Source organism: Hordeum vulgare, chromosome 2H (genome assembly GCF_904849725.1).
Source record: "Hordeum vulgare subsp. vulgare chromosome 2H, MorexV3_pseudomolecules_assembly, whole genome shotgun sequence".
Taxonomy (NCBI): domain Eukaryota; kingdom Viridiplantae; phylum Streptophyta; class Magnoliopsida; order Poales; family Poaceae; genus Hordeum; species Hordeum vulgare.
The window spans coordinates 633,928,711-633,947,343 of NC_058519.1; the positions used below are offsets into that span (position 1 = coordinate 633,928,711).

The 18,633-nt window shown below is 47.7% G+C and overlaps 1 protein-coding gene across 1 annotated transcript; it reads left to right on the forward strand.

Annotated features, from left to right (window-relative positions):
- The first annotated feature begins 291 nt into the window (after positions 1 to 291).
- Positions 292 to 4,558, forward strand: LOC123428133 (probable glucuronosyltransferase Os04g0650300). Its single transcript, XM_045112299.1, has 3 exons — positions 292 to 1,407; positions 1,521 to 2,012; positions 4,086 to 4,558. Exons 1-3 carry the CDS (start codon positions 698 to 700, stop codon positions 4,162 to 4,164), a joined length of 1,281 nt encoding a protein of 426 aa, XP_044968234.1. The 5' UTR covers positions 292 to 697; the 3' UTR covers positions 4,165 to 4,558.
- The last annotated feature ends 14,075 nt before the right edge of the window (positions 4,559 to 18,633 follow it).

An 18,633-nucleotide genomic window follows, 5' to 3' on the forward strand; every position in this document is an offset into this window, starting at 1 on the left:
CTGACATTGCGGACAAGCTCAATGGTGTCCTCTTATTGGTCCCAGATGGTCCGGTTTCCTTTGTTGTGGGTATGTCATAACGGTTTTTACCCGTTTTCGTACTAATTAACCGGTGAAATCTTAAAAATGAATCAGAAATTAAGGAGCGTGTTTAAAAATAAATAATGACCTGCCAGTCGATCTGGCCTGAGACCGCCGGAATACTCCGGCATTTGCTCCCGCGTTCGACGCTCCCACCCACCACCCACTACCCACCATCCTCCCAGTCGGCGGTCCTCCTTGGCCGGGCCACAAGCGGACGAGGGGAACCGACCGACGGGGCACCGTGTGTCTCCCCCCTCGCCTCCCGCGTGGCTCCGCGAATTGCCAAACTCCCACTCCCATCCCACAGAGTAGACACAAGCCCCCACGAGCCCACCGCTCCCTCCATCCACTCCACCACACCACCAGCTGCAGCGCAACGGCGCCCTTTGTTTGTTTACCGGCCGCTCCTCCTCATAATTGCGTGCCCGCGTCGTTGCTTTTCCCTCCCGCCCCGGCCCCGGCCCCGGCCGCCTACCCCCACCCCACGCCACCCTCCACCTCCACCTCTCTTATATCACTCGCCACCGCCGCCCACCTCGCCCTCTACTGCTCCCAGCTCGCTCGCTCCATCCCAAGCTGTAAACAAACACCTACGCGCGCCCGCTCCGGCGAGATGAAGCTCCCGCTGTCGGCCGGGTCGCCCGACGCGGCGCCCGAGCTGGCCAAGCCGTCGCTGCCGACGACGTGGCTCATCCTGCACGCGCTCTTCTGCGCCACCTCCATGGCCGTCGGCTTCCGCTTCTCCCGCCTCGTCGTCTTCCTCCTCTTCCTGCCCACGCCGCCCATGAACCCCTCCGCCCACCTCGTCTCCCTCGTCACCCCGCCCCTCATGCTCGCCAGCTCCAACGCCACCGCCACCATCACCACCACCACCACCACCACCACAACCGTCACCACCACCACCACGGTGGCCGAGACCGACGCCGGCGCCAACGCGCACCACCACGGCCCGGTCTTCGTCGGCCGCCACGCCATCCGGGTCCGCAAGTGGCCCCACCCCGACCCCAGCGAGCTCCTCAAGGCGCACGGCATCCTCGCCGCCGTCCAGGAAGCGCAGCGCCGCAGCCGTAGCCGCGGGGCCGACCCGCCCAGGCCCGTGATTGCCGTCACCCCGACCACCACCTCCGCGCTCCAGGTACCGTCGCTGATTACCCTCGCGCACACCCTCCGCCTCGTCGACGGCCCGCTGCGGTGGATCGTCGTCGAGCCTGGCCACCGCACCGACGCCGTCGCCGCCGTGCTCGCCCGCTCCAACCTCGACTTCATCCACCTCGTCGCCTCCGACGGCGCCTCCACCGCGCGCCTGCGAATGCACGCTCTCAGGTACCAGCACCACTACCATGCTCTGCTCCCTGCACCGGATCTCACCGACCGCCCCTGGCCAAGGGAATTGATCCCCGCGTCGCTCACAATTTGGATCTGTCCAACAATTCCAGGGAGGTACGGAAGGAGAAGATGGACGGCGTCGTGGTGTTCGCCGACGAGAACGGCATCCTCCGGACGGAGCTGTTCGACGAGGCGCAGAAGGTGAAATCAGTCGGCGCCGTGCCAGTCGGCATTCTGGGCGAGGACGAAGGCACCAAGGAGTCCTTCCTCCAGGCGCCGGCCTGCGACGAGGCCGGGAAGCTGGTGGGCTACCACGTCTCAGACGAGACGCTGCTGCCGGCGGCTCGGAGCGACATGCTGCTGTCCACCCGGCTGGAGTGGGCCGGGTTCGTGCTGAACGCGCGCGTGCTCTGGGACGGCGCGGCGGAGCGGCCCGAGTGGGTGCGCGACCTGGACGCCGTGGACGGCGGCGCCCACCTGGACAGCCCGCTCGCGCTGGTCACCGACGCCGGCCAGGTCGAGCCGCTCGCCAAATGCGCCCAGGCGGCGCTCGCGTGGTCGCTCCGGTCAGACGCCCTGCGCGAAGTCAAGTTCCCACACGAGTAAGCTCCTCCCTCCTTCACTTCACTTGGCAGAGACGAAACCCAGAGAAAATTACGGATTACAGCGTGGTCTGGACGTTGATTAGAGCCTACGTTTAGTTAGTCGCGGTCCGAGATCAGATCTAAGATTTGGTTTTGATGGCGCGACAGACACGGATGTACGTTGGGCCCTGCAGATTGTGGTTGGCCACGATGGCCATGGCGTTCCTGACGGGGCTGGTGGTGGGTGCGTACCGCGTACCATCCCTGGAATCAATTCCTGTTGGCCTTAACCACGTGATGGCCGGACATAATCAGCACCTTTTTAGTGAACAGCCCCTGCCTACCCTTATCTGTAGTATCGTACGTATGCTAGTACAACTGACATGTAGTGTAGTGTAGACTGTGACAAGACAGTATATCTCAGTTTCCGGCGTATTTCAGGGAAGATTTTGGGTTTTCTAGCTGTCCTGATCTTGCAGCATGGACACTAAACCATGGTAGTATACACTGATACAATTCCTCTAGAACACACATTCCTGAAATTCTGCCATGATATTAGGATTTGCTTGGTATAAGTGGAACACAAATTTTCGGGAATATGCAAGTTTGCGTATCATTTCATTGAAGGTAGAAAGGGAAAGAACTGCAAGGTGCTACTCGCCAAAAATCATGTACATGGTTTGACGTGGTAGGGACTAGGAAGTGCAAGAGTAGAACAACAAAAGGGGCGATCAGCCCAGCAACTAAAGCCCTATGTCTCCGGTAACAGTAGGTCGAGCCCCTTGGCTCCAGCTCCAGCCCATAGCTTGTCCTCCTCATGGATGGTGTGAACTAGGTGAGCAACACAAGACGTGAGGCCATCGAAGGCGCATACATTGCGATGTTTCCAGAGCCACCAAGCTGTCAGCAGAAGAAGCGATGAGAGCCCCTTACGCAATGCCGGAGGGTCAAGACCATCCAAGACGCATCGGTGGAACAATGCGTATATGATAAAGAGTACAAGCAACAGTCATTCTTTTTTGAACACATACAATCTTAAAAATGTCGTTTCCCCCATCGTTCCATGACGTTTACGGTTTAACTCTTAACCCATTCTTTTAGGAAACTCTTTACTTGTTTAATCAGCAAAGGGCATATACTATCACATTCATCTTCCTTTCTTCAAAAGACAATTTTAGATGCTTCCACATGCTCACCTAATCTAGCCTTCTTACGCTTTGTGTCAAAGAAACGTGAGCCAGGTCATTGTAAGTATTCATACCTATCCTTTCGATTAACATACCCTTTCTAGTGATGAAACATCTTGAAACCCAACTACTAGAAGTCTAGAACCTGCACAATAATTCAGGTTGGACAGTTTTACTAGTGCGCAATTCTATATGTGAAGATAGACAAGTGTTTTCGGTACTTTAGATTTTCATGTCAAAATAGTTTTGAACTACATTAAAGAGGTGGATCAGTTTTCTCGCTGTTATGATCTTGCAGTATGGATACCCATGGTAGTGTACAATGATAGTATTGCGATTCGCTACAACATCCTATCCTGAAATTGTGCCATTGCGTTTTTTTATATTAGTGGAACAGTGTGTATATGATAGAGAGTACAAGCAAGCGGCATTCCTTAAAACTGTAGTTTTCCCCATAGTTTCATGATGTTTACAGTGTAATTCTTAACTTGTTTATATAGGAAACTCTTAACCTGTTTAATCAGCAAAGGGGATATACTATCACATTCATCTTCCTTTCTTCAAAAGACAATTTTAAATGCTTCCACATGCTCACCTAATTTAGCTGTCTTACGTCGAACAGAGTTGAGCCAGGTCATTCTAAATATTCGTACATATCACTTTCGATTAACATACCATTTCTGGTGATGAAACCTCTTGAAACCCAACTAGTGGAACCTGCACAATAATTCATTTTTTTTACTGGTGTGCAAGTCTGTGTGTGAAGACGGAAGAGTGTTTTTGGCACTTCTAATTTTCATGTGAAAATATTTTTGAACATCATTAAAAAGATGGATCAGTTAACCAACATGCCATTTTGTATGAATGAGACATTAGAACCTAACTATCTTCCATTTTTATGCAGGTGGAAATTTGAAGCTCCTCTAGTAAGCGCTGCTTCGCGTCAACAGAGCAGCGTAGTAAATACTGAAGATGGTCACTAGAGCAGCAAAAATTTTGTGGGCAATAGAAATCAGGGCAAATCAGACTCTGCTACGGCTGGTCTGATCTGTGTGAGTCTCCTCTGATGCATCCTTGTACCAAGACATCTCAACTCTTGAGTAACATAAGGCAGCTCAGCTCATTTGTTGGGACCCTACAGAAAGTCACAGACGATACATCTGAATCCATGTTCTGTATCATCCTGTAAAATAGATAAGAAAAAAGTTTAATTATATGCACCATTCATCGTCCCTTCTCTGGTAGGAAGAATTCTCCTAGGCGCATTGCTTTCGTGTAATATAGGTCAGAGCAGATGGGCTCGCCAAATTGGTCTGGGGTTAAGACATTTGTTTGTGTAAGTGTGAAATAATAACAATCCAGCTCTCAGTTTTCTAATACTGTACACAATTTTTTTTTAAAGAGGAGGTGAAAGATCTGCCTGCTTTTCATTAGTTAAGTATCAGTTAAAGAGAGTGAAATAGAGTTTCAAGAGTTGAACACATTGGAGGTTGTATAATTCTATTTGAGAGAATTCCATATTTCAATCGCGCATTGTCACCAAAGACTAAAAAACTAACCTCAACTTCAAAACCTTCTATTTTACAACCCTAAACACTAAAAACCGGACAAATATCAACCCTCCTCTCATCAAACCACTTTTGTTTGTTGTTTTGACTCAGTTTGATTTGTTAGACTAAATAGTCACCTGATTGTTCCTTTAAAGATCAATGTCAAACAAACAGCTGAAACAATAATGCGCTTGCAACGTTGAACCAATCAACTGAAGACTGATTGACTCTAAAGGAGCTTCACTATATATTGCACCTTGTAATAGTAATCTTTATTATGCAGTTTGTCGCTTTTATTTTAACATTACAAGATCGTAAAAAACTTATTTTCCCTTACAATAAAAGATCATACATATTTACAATAAAAGATCATACATATTTACAATAAAAGATCATACATATTTTGGAATCACTCCATTTGGAGTTGATTTGAATCCTCTAGGATTTTTGAAAGGTGGTGTTTAAAATATTCAAATGGGCATTTGAATATTAACCCCATAGAAAAGTCTTTTGGAAAAATGTGCAATGCACATATATGGATAGGTCTTGATTTTAGGAACTTATAGAAATTTGAATCATCAGATTTGGAACACATATGAATTGTTTATGGGCTTTTGAAGTTTTTGATAAAAGAAAATAATAATGAAAAGGGGGTTAAACCAGAGGCTATATTGCGTCAATGACGCTAAAGAGGAACTGGGCCGGCCCAGTGGCTCGGCCTGGCGCGCAGGAGGGCCACGTCGAAGGCGTACTCCCCAGAGTATTCTTCCTCTGCGGGGAGGCGCACCCTGCGGAAGCCGCCTCCACTTATCCACACGGGCCAGAGCAAACAACCCCTTGGAGGCTGACAAGTGAGGTCGCCGGCCCCACTGGCAGGCCCGTCTCCTACCTCGCGTCCGCGGTGGCTGGAGAGGCTGGGTGAGCGTGCCAGAGCCCATTCCGTCGGCTCCAGCCGCCTTCCGTGGTGCTCCAACCAGCCATGAGCTCGGGGAAGGGAGCTCCACCTCCTTGGAGGGGTTCCAGCCCTCGGAGAGGCCAGAGCTAGCTGTGGTGTTGGCCTCGGCGGAGGATGGCGACGGGTGGCCGTGGGAGCGACGTTCCGGCCACCTGGAGGGGGGAGAGGGAGAGCGGAGAGGACCCTGGAGTGGCTGGAGTGCGCTGGAGATGCTCAAGAAAGGGAAGGGCCCCGGGAGGTTCATATTTTTGACCGAGGCCGGCGGCATGGTTTTGGCCAATGTCGTGAATGCAGAGAAGGAGAGGGCGCAAGGGAGCTCCGTGGTGTTCCAGGGAGAGAGGGAGAGATGTGGGAGGCAGCAGAGGCTCGGGGGAAAGATTAAGGCAAGGGGGAGAGACAAGGGAAGCTTGAGCCCACCTCACATGCTCTGGACACGGGGAAACACGCATGCCAGAGGTGTTTGGAGGCGAGCTGGTGTCGGGGGAGGGGTCAAAGACGGAGAGGGAGATGCCTCGGCGAGCTGGGACATGCTGCCACAGCCGGACACACGCTGCGGCAAAAGAAAAAGGTGCAAAGCACCGTTTCAGCATGCCAGGGAGGTGGTCACCACGACCACCTGCGTCTACAGGGTCCTTATGACCAGTCAAAGGTGTCTGGGGTGTGGGGCATGCTTGCTGGGGTGTGACTCAGGATTTTGGTCTCTTTGGATCTGGTTTGAATTGGTTTTGACTGCAGTTTAGTTTGTAGCAGCAAACTTAAGGCTAACAATGGGGGCACTTACTGGAGAGATAATGGGGTGAAACAATGTCTAGTAGTCTTAGGAGTGGAAGGACTAGACTATTGCAAAGTTTCAGCCCAGGGGGATGACTTTAGCTAGTAGTTGTAGTGCAAGGCTACAATTCTGCCAGAAATCAAGTTTCAGATGTGTTGTTCATTTTTCCCACATTAGCATGCTATATTTTGATTTGAAATGATGCACTAGCATGCTAGAGATGCCCTGAAAGAATGTGTGGGCTTTAGCTTAAGCAGAAGTATAGCAAGAGGAGTAAAACAGTGCCGCCAAGGTAGAAATTGAGAGGTAGATACATGGAGTCACCCTCCAATAATTTACTAGTGGCCATGGAAACGTTACAGGAGGTAAAAGGGAACTAGGGAAGGCTGTGGTAAAAATCTAAGCCCAAGGAGATAAGTGGAAGGGGCCAATGTAGCAATTTTGGTATATGCACACAAGGTGTTTGATGGATGTTAGGGCTAACAAATTGATTCCAATTGATATGAAACTCAACAAGATCACATAATAGATGAAAATAAGCTTGTTCACCAAATTTAGGATTTGGTGGAGAAGGTTTCAAATGTAGACTTGAAAAATTCATGAAATGGCAAAAATGACTTTCTGCCTACAAAACCATGCAAATAAATTCCAAAAAATCCACAACTTGGTGTGGGGGCATTTTTGAGCATTAAAGCATGCCCAAAGAGTTTGGGATCAATTAGAGAAACTTTATAATGTAAAGTTTCCCAAGGTGAGAAATCAACAGAGAAGGTTTTGAGGGTTTTGGGACAAGTTCATCTATTCTACTTGATGCATCACTTGGTGTGGATGCATTATTTGAGTATAAGAACATGTCCACCAAATTTGAGCACAATTGGCGACACTTGGCAATATGGAGGTGCTCAAATTTGAATCTGGATAGATAGGGTTTTAGAATAATTAAGTGAATCAAATCATCTTGGATTGAGATGAAACTTGGCTAGATCATCACATATATCATTTGTGACATGCCAGAACTTTACAGGAATTTGTTGAGAATATTTGTTATATAAATATTCCAAAAGCTTGAAATAGGAAGGAAGGGTTTTGAAGGGTTTTACCTAATATTTTGAACATGACCATGTGTTGAAACTCCTATATATGGAATACATATGTCGATTGAGTTTCTCTAAATTTTCTCAAATATTTTTAAAGCAATAAAAATAACTTTCCTTCATAAGGGGCCATTTCTGGCCTGAGAGAAAGGTATTTAGATAAAATAGTAAAATAACTTTTAAACTAATTGTATTGTGGTTTTGGAAAGTAATTTTGATAATGGGATCTAAATAAATTATTTGGTACAAAATAACTTCCCTAATTTGAGGTCTTGTAGTACAAATCCCAACTTAGGGGTTTTTGAAAGCTTAAATTAAAGAAAAGCTTTTTGGTCAAAATAGTGTTTGGTAAAAATAGCTTCTGGTCATAAACACATGGCATGGTCATTAGGCAAGGTTTTGGGTCAAGTAGGTGAGTCTAGAGAGTAGAAGGAACATTGATTCAAATACAAGCAAGAGGCAAGCAAGCAAAAATCACATCAAGCATCACAATCAGTCATATTTTTTTAGTTGATCCTAACTTTTGAGAAAAGTTAATTAGTCAGGAGAGTTAAACACAGGGTGTTACATCAATAGTGACCATTAGATCAATTATATACTACCTAGTATTTCCAGTAGTATGATGTATAGTAAAAAGTCTCAATATGTAATACTTATAGAGAATGAATGTCATTTGGAATTACTTCGAACTGCATCATATATCTGAATGTGAGCCTCAAACCAATGGTTGTCAGAGTCCAAAAACACATAAAATTTTGGAAAGTGTATGTAGTCCTCCTGCTTCTTTGAGACAAATTTTATCTCTAAAATTGATGAATCAACAGAGTGTTTTCTTTCAAGATGGATGCGAACACAACTTGGCTTTGGTGGTAGTGCCCCACATATATAATTTTCTATCCTCCATGTTGATGATGTGGAAAATAGATGCCCTGTCCGTCACGCTCAGTTCTCACCTCATGGACATGTAAGTACCCGTCTGTTCATAAATATATACTCCCTCTACCCGTAAGACGTTTTTTGACACTAAACTACTATCAAAAAACGTCTTACATGACTGGACGAAGGGAGTAGCATATTAGAAACTGTGCATTCTAAATTTGGGTCATGCCATGCAAAAGACTGTTAAGATTGTTTTGTTGAGAAAAGAGAGAATTCAAGTTGGTTAGGTGAAAGTGTATCATCATTTTTTCATGAAAAATAATTTCAGAATACCGTGTTTCACTGACTTCCTATGTCCTCAACAAATGAAGTGGAGAGGAAGCCGGAGAGGGATACTAGACATAAGGCTTTTGTGAGAAGGAGTGCTGGAGCATGAATGGATCAAGCAAGAGGGATATCGATGGATGAGAGAAGAGGAAATGAGAAAAATGATTTTCACTTGACCACCCCGTTGAACAAAATCACACAAGAGATCTGTATAAGGAGATAAGCTCTTACACACATTGTTGTCCAATAGAAAATACTCCTTGTAGCTATATAGGGATCTTTTTGCAGTCTAGATTTTTTTTAAAATTATATTTTATCAGGTGCATAAGTATGAGATGCTAGATTGGTGATCTAATGATCTATGTGATCTTTATAGATTTTATACTTTCAGGATTTCAACCATGAGTTGTCTTGCATAAATATAGCACGCTATAGAATTCTGTTTATTTTTTAAGGGAACTTTATTTCAAATAATAATAGTCCTTTGAAGCGCCATTCAGAATATATGATCATGTTTACCAAATTCCTGTGAAATACATACCTTTGATCTCAGTTTTATATGAATATTGACATGATATCATTTTTATCATACTAAAAATTTATTATGTTATACGAGGTGATCCACAACATAGCCTTATGCGGTGCAGCCTCAGAGAGCTTAGGAAGATGTCGAGATGATTATAGCTTGAAACATTTTGACTTATTTCACTAGGTGGTCATGTAACATACAATGGTAAGAATGAATTCTTGATCAATTTGCTAAAACTTACATGTGAACCTGTCATGCTAATTGACTATTGGTTATGTGATGATTACCACTACTAACTAGTTATCTATCTCCCATGTGGTTCTTGTTATTATTGATCAAGCGTACTGGTTATTGTAAGTAGTTCAAGCTGACTCAAAGTTAATGTGGCTAGTTGTAAGTAATGATGAGGTTGGTTGAGTTGCTTTTCTATAAGTACATGTATATACATTTCTTGGACTATTGTGAAACAAAACACTTTTTAGAGTTTCCAAATGTTGATGTTTTCTGCACACACATTGACTATGAATCCAGGTGGAACATATTTTATATCATTATCTTTTTGGAGGGAGCAAGAATTTGCATATAACTTGAGTGTATTTCTGTCAATCTACTATTTTTATAAATGCAATGATGATGCAATGCGTGATCCTCTATAGTTTTTTTTTCAAATTGAGATATTTTTGTAAGTTAACTGAATCGGCTTGTCTCTATTTTGTTTTATTCATCACCTATCAACATTACTTTCCATTTCTCTCAAGATTTATATGCTCAATGTACATGGTAAGCGACTAGTGTGGTGAGATTGTATAGTGAATTTCTGTCAGGTAAAGGGCGATTCTTGGGTATGCACAATGTTGTCTCTCGTGGGTGTGTCGATTTTTGTTCAAGGAAATCATAAAAAAAGAACCTTGCTTCTTTCGATTTTCGTTTGCCTTAACATGTGAAACCCCTTGTTTCTTACTACTTGTATAAAGAGACCGAATGTAAGTGCATATTTCTATCTTAGTGATTTTGGTGATTGATGACAATGCGTCTACGGACTAATCGTGTGCACTAAGCCTTTCAGGTATTTATCATTTGGCACAAGAAGATTCATGCCCCTCGGTGTTTTAATATGAAGACGTACTTCCCCTCAAAGGGAAGGAACTTCGAAAAGACATCCTCGTCTTCATTGGCTCCACTTGTGGTTATTTCTTACCTTTAATTTTATTAGTTACTTACTTGCTATTATTGTCTAGCATAATATAGGTTGCTCACTTAGTTGCATATCTAGACAACCTATTTGTTGCTAAAATTAATTTATTAAAGAAAATCTTAAAATTGTTAGGTGCCTATTCACCCCCCTCTAGTCAACCATATCGATCCTTTCACTGGAGCTATCTGAAAACTACTTAAACTCTATCTCCTTTACCATGACAAAAATTACTTCATGTACCTTGAAGAATGAATAAACATCTCGGTACTGGAGCTGGACGCACGGAGACTACTGAATGGTGGTGCCTTCACCATGCTTGAGGCCTATGCGGCTCTTAATGAGCAGCTCTCCAACCCCACGCTCGCTAAGGTGTGGGACTCCAAGGTGCCGAAGAAAGTAATGACCATCAGGTGGTTATTCTTCCTGGACCGTTTGAACACTAGGAAGAACATGCGGAAGAAGCACATCCCCAGCTCTGATATACGTCCCCGATGCAACAACTCGGCGGAGGATCGCAACCACCTGTTCTTTACTTGCCCGACAGCTCGCAACATTTGGCATGGCACGGGTATTCTGCCTTGTTTCGACACTATTGAGGAAATCTTCATCACCAGCTTACCGACTGCCTTGCCTACACCGATTCATCCATTTACGCTACTCCGAATACTCTGGAAAATATGGGATTTAAGAAACAAAAAAGTTTTCCACAGTATGCATTGATGCTAGATGCTCTGTTAACGCTATTCTAGAGGATCTTATTTACCGGTCTCACCATATCAAGACGGAACTATTCAGGGAGCACGCAGGACTGTGGCGTGATTTCCTCTCCTCACGTTCTACGTGACCTATGTAAAACTCTTCCTCTTTTGAAATATATTCAGGTGGGAAGCCTTTCCCTCCCGATGACCATTTCAAAACAACAAAGAAAACATCTCAGTACAAGAAAAGCTGGGCAAATTGGAAAAATCCAACTTCTTGGATCACTAATTTTGGAAAAATAAATATAGATTCAAGAATCAAGTAATGAAAGTCCCTAGTTTTATTTTCCATGTATTTTAACAAATTGATTAGTAGTGGAGGTCGTGCATTGCACATACACACTTACTAGTCTACATTTTATTTTTAATTGCCTCAATATAGTAAATCCTATAGTGATCCAATGTGGACACACCCAGCGAGCCGAATCTAGTTCTCTGTTGGAGATGTGAATGAGATCTCGTGTTCATCAACTTTGGAAAAAGATCATCAACTTTAAAATAAGTTCATTGGTTTTAAAAAAATCATGATTTTTTTAGAGGTTCATAGATTATGATTTTTAATTCTAATTAGCAAAAAGGAAATAACAAAAAATGAAAAAAATGAACTAAACAGTTCCAATAAAAAAGGAACAAGAAAATATTAAAAAGAAGAAAGAGGAAATGATGCAACTGATAACAGGAGGTGTTGTTGGTGGTGTGGCGAGCACAACCTCTATTATATCAGCAAGTCCGAAATCACTAGTTAACGAATACACTTTTCAACAATTACTTCCATCTTCACAGGTTGTGACAAGTGACGCACTGCATGCAGGCCACTTGTCGCAACCTTGGAGTTTTCTTTTTTTCGTAGATTCATATTTTCAAAACGTTTTATCTTCTAAACCGTGCGTTCAAATCTCTAACCGTTTTCACTGTTGATTTTCTCGCGTCGAGATCTTCAAAACTACATCTCATGTTGATAGGTTTTGACGAACTTTTTTTTCATGAAAAAACCGGAAGAAAAAACCGGATGAGAAAGCCGTGCCTCACGTGATAGAAAAAAAAAACAGAAAACGTGTTTTTTCCTTTCCGAAAGGCACGGATCGTGCCTCTCGCGAAGGCAAAACTGTGCCTCTTGCGGAAGCAAAATCGTGCCTCTCGCGGAAAAAAAGAGAGCAGAAAACGCGTTTTTCCCCTTTTCGGGAGAGGCACGGACGTGTCTCTCGCAAAGGCAAAATCGTGCCTTTCGCGGAAGCAAAACTGTGTCTCTCGCAAAAAAACGTGTTTTTTCCCTTTCGGAAGAGGTACGGGTGTGCCTTTCGCGAAGGCAAAGCCGTGCCTTTCGTGAAAGCAAAACCGTGTCTCTCGTAAAAAAACAGAAAACACGTATTTTTTCCTTTTCGAAAGGCACGGGCATGCCTCTCGTGAAGGCAAAACCGTGTCTTTCGTGAAAGCAAAACCATGGTTCTCGTAAAAAAATAAAAACGTGTTTTTTTGCCTCTCACGAAGGCAAAACTGTGTCTCTTACTGAAGCAAAATCGCGCCTTTTGAAAAAAAACAGAAAACGAGTTTTTTCGCGTATAAAAAAGATAACGTGTTTTTTCACGAAATTTTTTTCATCCAAAAAGTTACGAAAAACCGGTTAAAAAACCTTAACATAAAAATAATCGGGAAAAATCATTAAAAAAAGAAAAAATGCGTGCGATTTTTTTTCGAAAGAAACGCTCAGAACGCGATACATGGAGACGGTTGAAAACGCGCCAAGTGGCGGTGGGCGAGAGCGATCGTTGAAAGGCTCGCGAGAGAGCGCTCGCTAACTAGTTGCTCCCCAGCAAGTCGCTTGATCGAAACTCACCCACGTCGTAATTTTTTGTTATGAAGAACAGGAGAGGACAAAGAATATGGGCCGGCCCAGCGCGGAGGAAAGGGTGCGAGCCCGTTTGCGAAAATGGAAAGAACATTTGTCTATATGTAGACCGAGCGACTAAAAAACAATACGAGCTCGCAAGGCCTTTCGCTCGCGGAACGCGATCTTTGTAACAAAATTCTGTTCACAATAGGTAGTGCCGGGTACGGCTGGAACCCCTGTATCGAATGCATGACAAAAACCAGTCGTGCCGGGAAGCAGGGCGCATACAGCGCATACACCCTGAGAACTATAAAAGGCATTCATTCGCCATGAAACTTTGTACTCCATCCGATTCCTAAATATAAGCCTTTTAAGCGATTTCATTAGATGTCTACATACGAAATAAAATGATTGAATGTACACTCTAAAGTATGTCTATATACATTCGTATGTAGTCCACTGGTGAAATCGCTACAAAGACTTATATTTAGGAACGGAGGGAGTAAAAAACTACACATCCCTGAGTTATATGGCCATGGAGTTCGCCGCCACTCTTTGGATGGTTCTTCTGCATGTCCTCGTCGCCGGAGTGCTCGCCTCGAACACGACGAGCATCCCCTCCTACCACTGCGGCGACCGGCTGAGCATCCGATATCCTTTCTGGATCGATACGGGCGACATTTGGCGATGTGGTCATCCGAGCCTCCGCCTGGAATGCCGCGGCCACACGCCTGTTCTACGCCTGCCGTCGGGAGATTACGCCGTCACTGACATCCTCTACGGCAACGCGGTCGATAGCGATCGGAGGGTCACCCTGCACGACCTCGGCGTCTTCTCCCAGTTAGATTGGATAATTTCCCTTGATGTGGACACTGTTACAAGGTGTACAATATATATGGCCAAAGCCCCCTACAATTGTGGCACGCATGCCACTATCTCTAAGATCCTACAAAGTAGGAATGGCTATGTTACATAATACAATAGTGGAATATGTACATGCTAACACCCCCCCCTCAGCCGGAACGCCATTGGGAAGGACGTTCAGGCCGGTACGAAAGTCATGAAACACGAGTGAGGAGAGACCTTTGGTGAAAAGGTCGGCAAATTGCGAACTCAAAGGAACATGCAGGACTCGTGCCTCGCCAAGAGCAACCCGATCACGCACGAAGTGAAGGTCGATCTCGATATGCTTCGTGTGCTGATGCTGGACAGGGTTGGAGGCGAGGTAGGAGGCACTGACATTGTCGCAATAGACCACTGTAGCACGCATCGCAGTTCGTGCAGAAGCTGTCGGAGCCAGCATGATTCCGCCACGCAGTTTGCAACACCCCTGTACTCCGCCTCAGCACTAGAACGAGACACTGTCGGTTGGCGTTTGGACGACCAGGAGACAATGTTGGCGCCGAGGAAAATGCAGAACCCTGAAGTGGACTTGCGGGTGTCCGGACAGCCCGCCCAGTCAGCGTCAGTGTATGCGAGGAGCTCCATGGAGGAAGATTTGTAGAGCTGAATCCCATAGTGAGAGGTGCCTTGAAGATAGCGGAGAATGCACTTGACAAGGCGCATGTGGGAGTCGCGAGGTGCATGCATGAAGAGACAAACCTGCTGTACTGCGTAAGCAATGTCGGGGCGTGTAAGAGTGAGATATTGGAGAGCGCCGGCGAGGCTTCTGTAGTATGTGGGGTTGGAGAGGAGAGAGCCCGCGGATGATGAAAGTTTGGAAGTGGTGTCGATGGGTGTAGGAACAGGCTTGCATTGGAGCATGTCGGCGCGGTGGAGAATCTCAAGAGTGTACTGCTGTTGACTGAGAAAGAGACCGGACTTGTTGGGAGTGACGTTGATGCCGAGAAAGTGATGGAGGTCGCCAAGGTCGGACATGGAGAACTCCCGCTTGAGGGAAGCAATGATGGCGTGGAGAGTATGTTGGGTGTTGGTGGTGAGGATGATATCGTCCACGTACACGAGGAGGTAAGCGATGGCGATCCCTGATGGAGGATGAACAGGGAAGAGTCACTCTTGGAGGCAGCAAAGCCAAGCTACAAGAGGAATGATTTGAACCGGAGGAACCAGGTGCGTGGAGCCTGTTTTAGACCGTAGAGTGATTTGCGAAGCAGGCAGACGTGGTCCGGTTGGGATGCGTTGACGAAACCGGCTGGCTGAGAGCAGTAAACGGTCTCCTTGAGATCACCATGGAGGAAGGCGTTCTTGACGTCAAGTTGATGGACGGGCCACGAGCGAGACGTCGCGAGAGAGAGCACCACACGAATGGTTGATGGTTTGACGACGGGACTGAAAGTCTCATCATAGTCGACGCCTTCCCGTTGGGTGAAGCCCCGAACGACCCAGCGAGCTTTATAGCGCGCGAGGGAACCATCCGCATGGAACTTGTGCCGAAATATCCACTTGCCGGTGACGACATTGGTACCTGCAGGCTTAGGAACTAAACACCAGGTAGAGTTACTGATTAAAGCATTGTATTCCTCTTGCATAGCATGGCGCCAATTGGCATCTTTGAGAGCAGATTTGTAAGTGGCAGGGATGGGTGAGAGAGGAGGTGAGGAGGTGGTGGCGAGGAACAGGCGGTGAGGCATGCAGAAACCACACTTGGCGCGAGTGTGCATTGTATGAGAGTTATGTGGGGGTTGGGTTGGTAGTGCATGGCGAGGGAGCGGTGGCGACGGAGTATTGGCCGTGCATGGGGCGGAGATCGAGGTAGATTCGGTTGGCCCCGCAGCTGTCGGCGCGGAGGAGGAAGTCACGGGATCCGAGGTGGATGCGGAGGGCCCGAACGACGCCGTGGGGTTGGGCACGGGACCCGGAGAACCGACAGGGGTGGATCGCGAGACGCGGGATGAGCGCGGAGTGGGCGGGGAGGTGGGCGTGGCAGGCGAGGCGGGCGTGCCAGGAGAATCGGGGGGGGGGGGGGGATATGCCCGACAGTGGAGGCGTGGGGCCGAGCGGTGGTTGGCCAGATGCCGGCGTAGGTGGGAAGGCTGGTGCACGTGGGGGTGGGGCCCGGGCGAAGGCGGGAATGGCGCGTGATCCAAGATATATGGAGCAGGGTGGCACGGATTGTTTGTGGCAGGGGTGGTGGTGGATGTGTCTGTGGGCGGTTTGTAGGGGAAGGAGTTTTCGTCGAAGATGACGTGGCGGGACACAATGACGCGGCGCGAGTGCAGATCATAGCATCGGTAGCCCTTGTGCTCGAGGGGGTAGCCGAGGAAGATGCACTCGGTGGAACGGGGAGCAAGCTTGTGAGGGGTGGTGGCGGATATGTTGGGAAAACACCGGCAGCCGAAAACCCGCATGTGAGCATAGGAGGGGTGGAGGCCGTGGAGCTGGAAATAGGGGGTGGCGTTGGCGATGGCACTAGAAGGGCATCTATTGAGGAGGTAGGTGGCTGTGTGGAGGGCCTCCACCCAAAATGGTGGAGTGAGATTGGCTTGAAGGAGGAGGGTGCGGACAATGTCGTTGGTGGTGCGGATGAGGCGTTCCGCTTTACCATTTTGAGGGGAGGTGTGTGGGTAGGAGAACCGGTAGACGATCCCATTGGAAGAGAAGAAGGTGCGAAGAGCAGAGTTGATGAACTCCCCACCATTGTCGCATTGCATTGCTTTGATAATAACATTGTATTGGGTGTGGACGAAGGTGAAAAAGCGTTGTAAGACGGCGGACGTGTCGGATTTGTTACGCAAGGGAAAGGACCACGAGTAGTGGGTAAAGTTGTCGAGCACAATAAGATAATATTGATAACCGGAGAAGCTTACAACGGGGGATGTCCACAAATCACAATGAATTAAATCAAAAGGTGCAAATGTTCTGCTAGAGGAAGAGGGAAAGGGAAGGCGCGGCTGTCTGCCTAATTGGCAGGCGGTACAAGGAGATGGCGTCGCCTTATTACATGGGCTAAGAAAATCGTTGGCTAAAGTGGAGATGGCGTGGGCGCTGGGATGGCCGAGCCGGCGATGCCACAGATTGGCGGTGGAGATGGTGAGGGCGCAGGCGGGAGCTTGTGTGTTGCCGAAGAAGGGGTATAGGTCGCCGTGGCTAGCGGAGATCATGAGGACCTTCCGAGTGTGTAGATCCTTCACAAGAAAACCAAATGGGTAAAATTCAATTGAACAGGAGTTGTCGCGAGTAAAACGGTGAACTGAAATGAGACTGGTGACGACATTAGGAGAAACGAGCACGTCAGTAAGGTGGAAGTCATAGGGGTGAAGGGTGGCAGAGCCGGAAGCGGTGACAGGGAGGTGATGCCCATTGCCGACAAGTATGCTAGAGGGAACATGCTTTAAGGAGGAACTAGACGTGGTGATGTTACCTTGGTTGCCCGTCACGTGGGAGGAGGCCCCGCTGTCAAGGTACCACTCTGGCGCAGGCTGAGTAGGGAACCCACCGCTGCTGTAGGCGGCGTTGAGCATGGCAGTGTGTTCCCAAGATGGAGGCGGTGCATGGTAGGGCGACGGAGTGGTCGGCGGGAGCATGGGGTATGCCTGCGCATGGGACCCGGGGCACGGGCCGAGCACACCAGCAACATTCGGAGGGATCCAGCCGGGGCGATGAAGAGGCACCGCCATGCCGTATGGGGCGAAGTAGCCGGTGAAGGGTGCAGGGGAGGGCGGCGGCGGACGGTTGGAGTTGTCGCCACGACCACGTCCACGGCCACGGCCACGACCACCGCGATCACCACGACCGCGACCGGAGGGCGGCGGATGGGGTGCGCCACGGCCTCCACGATCACCGCCGGAGTTGTCGTTGGAGGAGCGGTCGGCCCGATCGGTGATGACGCGGGTGCCCGTGGTGGAGTTGCCACCGGATGCGCCGGCACCAGTCAGGGCGAAGGCCGAGGTGTTGGGGAACGTCGCATGGGAAACAAAAATTTTCCTACGCGCACGAAGACCTATCATGGTGATGTCCATCTACGAGAGGGGATGAGTGATCTACGTACCCTTGTAGATCGCACAGCAGAAGCGTTAGAGAACACGGTTGATGTAGTGGAACGTCCTCACGTCCCTCGATCCGCCCCGCGAACAATCCCGCGATCAGTCCCACGATCTAGTACCGAACGGACGGCACCTCCGCGTTCAGCACACGTACAGCTCGACGATGATCTTGGCCTTCTTGATCCAGCAAGAGAGACGGAGAGGTAGAAGAGTTCTCCGGCAGCGTGACGGCGCTCCGGAGGTTGGTGATGATCTCGTCTCAGCAGGGCTCCGCCCGAGCTCCGCAGAAACGCGATCTAGAGGAAAAACTATGGAGGTATGTGGTCGGGCAGCCGTGAGAAAGTCGTCTCAAATCAGCCCTAAAACCTCCGTATATATAGGTGGGAGGGAGGGGAGGAGGCAGCCTCAAAACCTAAAGGTTTGGCCGAAACTGGAGGTGGAGGAGTCCTACTCCAATCCTACTTGGAGTAGGATTCCACCTTCCCACTTGGAAACTCTTTCCACCTTGTGTTTTTTTCCTTCTCAAACCTTATGGGCCTTAGTGGGAACTTATTCCAGCCCACTAGGGGCTGGTTTATCTCTTCCCATAGCCCATGAGACCCCTTGGGGCGTGACACCCCTC

What these genes read in the sequence shown, in the direction of transcription:
- LOC123428133 (XM_045112299.1), top strand. Translation starts at nt 698, where the DNA reads ATGAAGCTCCCGCTGTCGGCCGGGTCGCCCGACGCGGCGCCCGAGCTG. An exon ending in CTGCGAATGCACGCTCTCAG is followed by an intron (nt 1,408 to 1,520) that starts GTACCAGCACCA and finishes CAACAATTCCAG; the next exon opens with GGAGGTACGGAAGGAGAAGA. An exon ending in GAAGTCAAGTTCCCACACGA is followed by an intron (nt 2,013 to 4,085) that starts GTAAGCTCCTCC and finishes ATTTTTATGCAG; the next exon opens with GTGGAAATTTGAAGCTCCTC.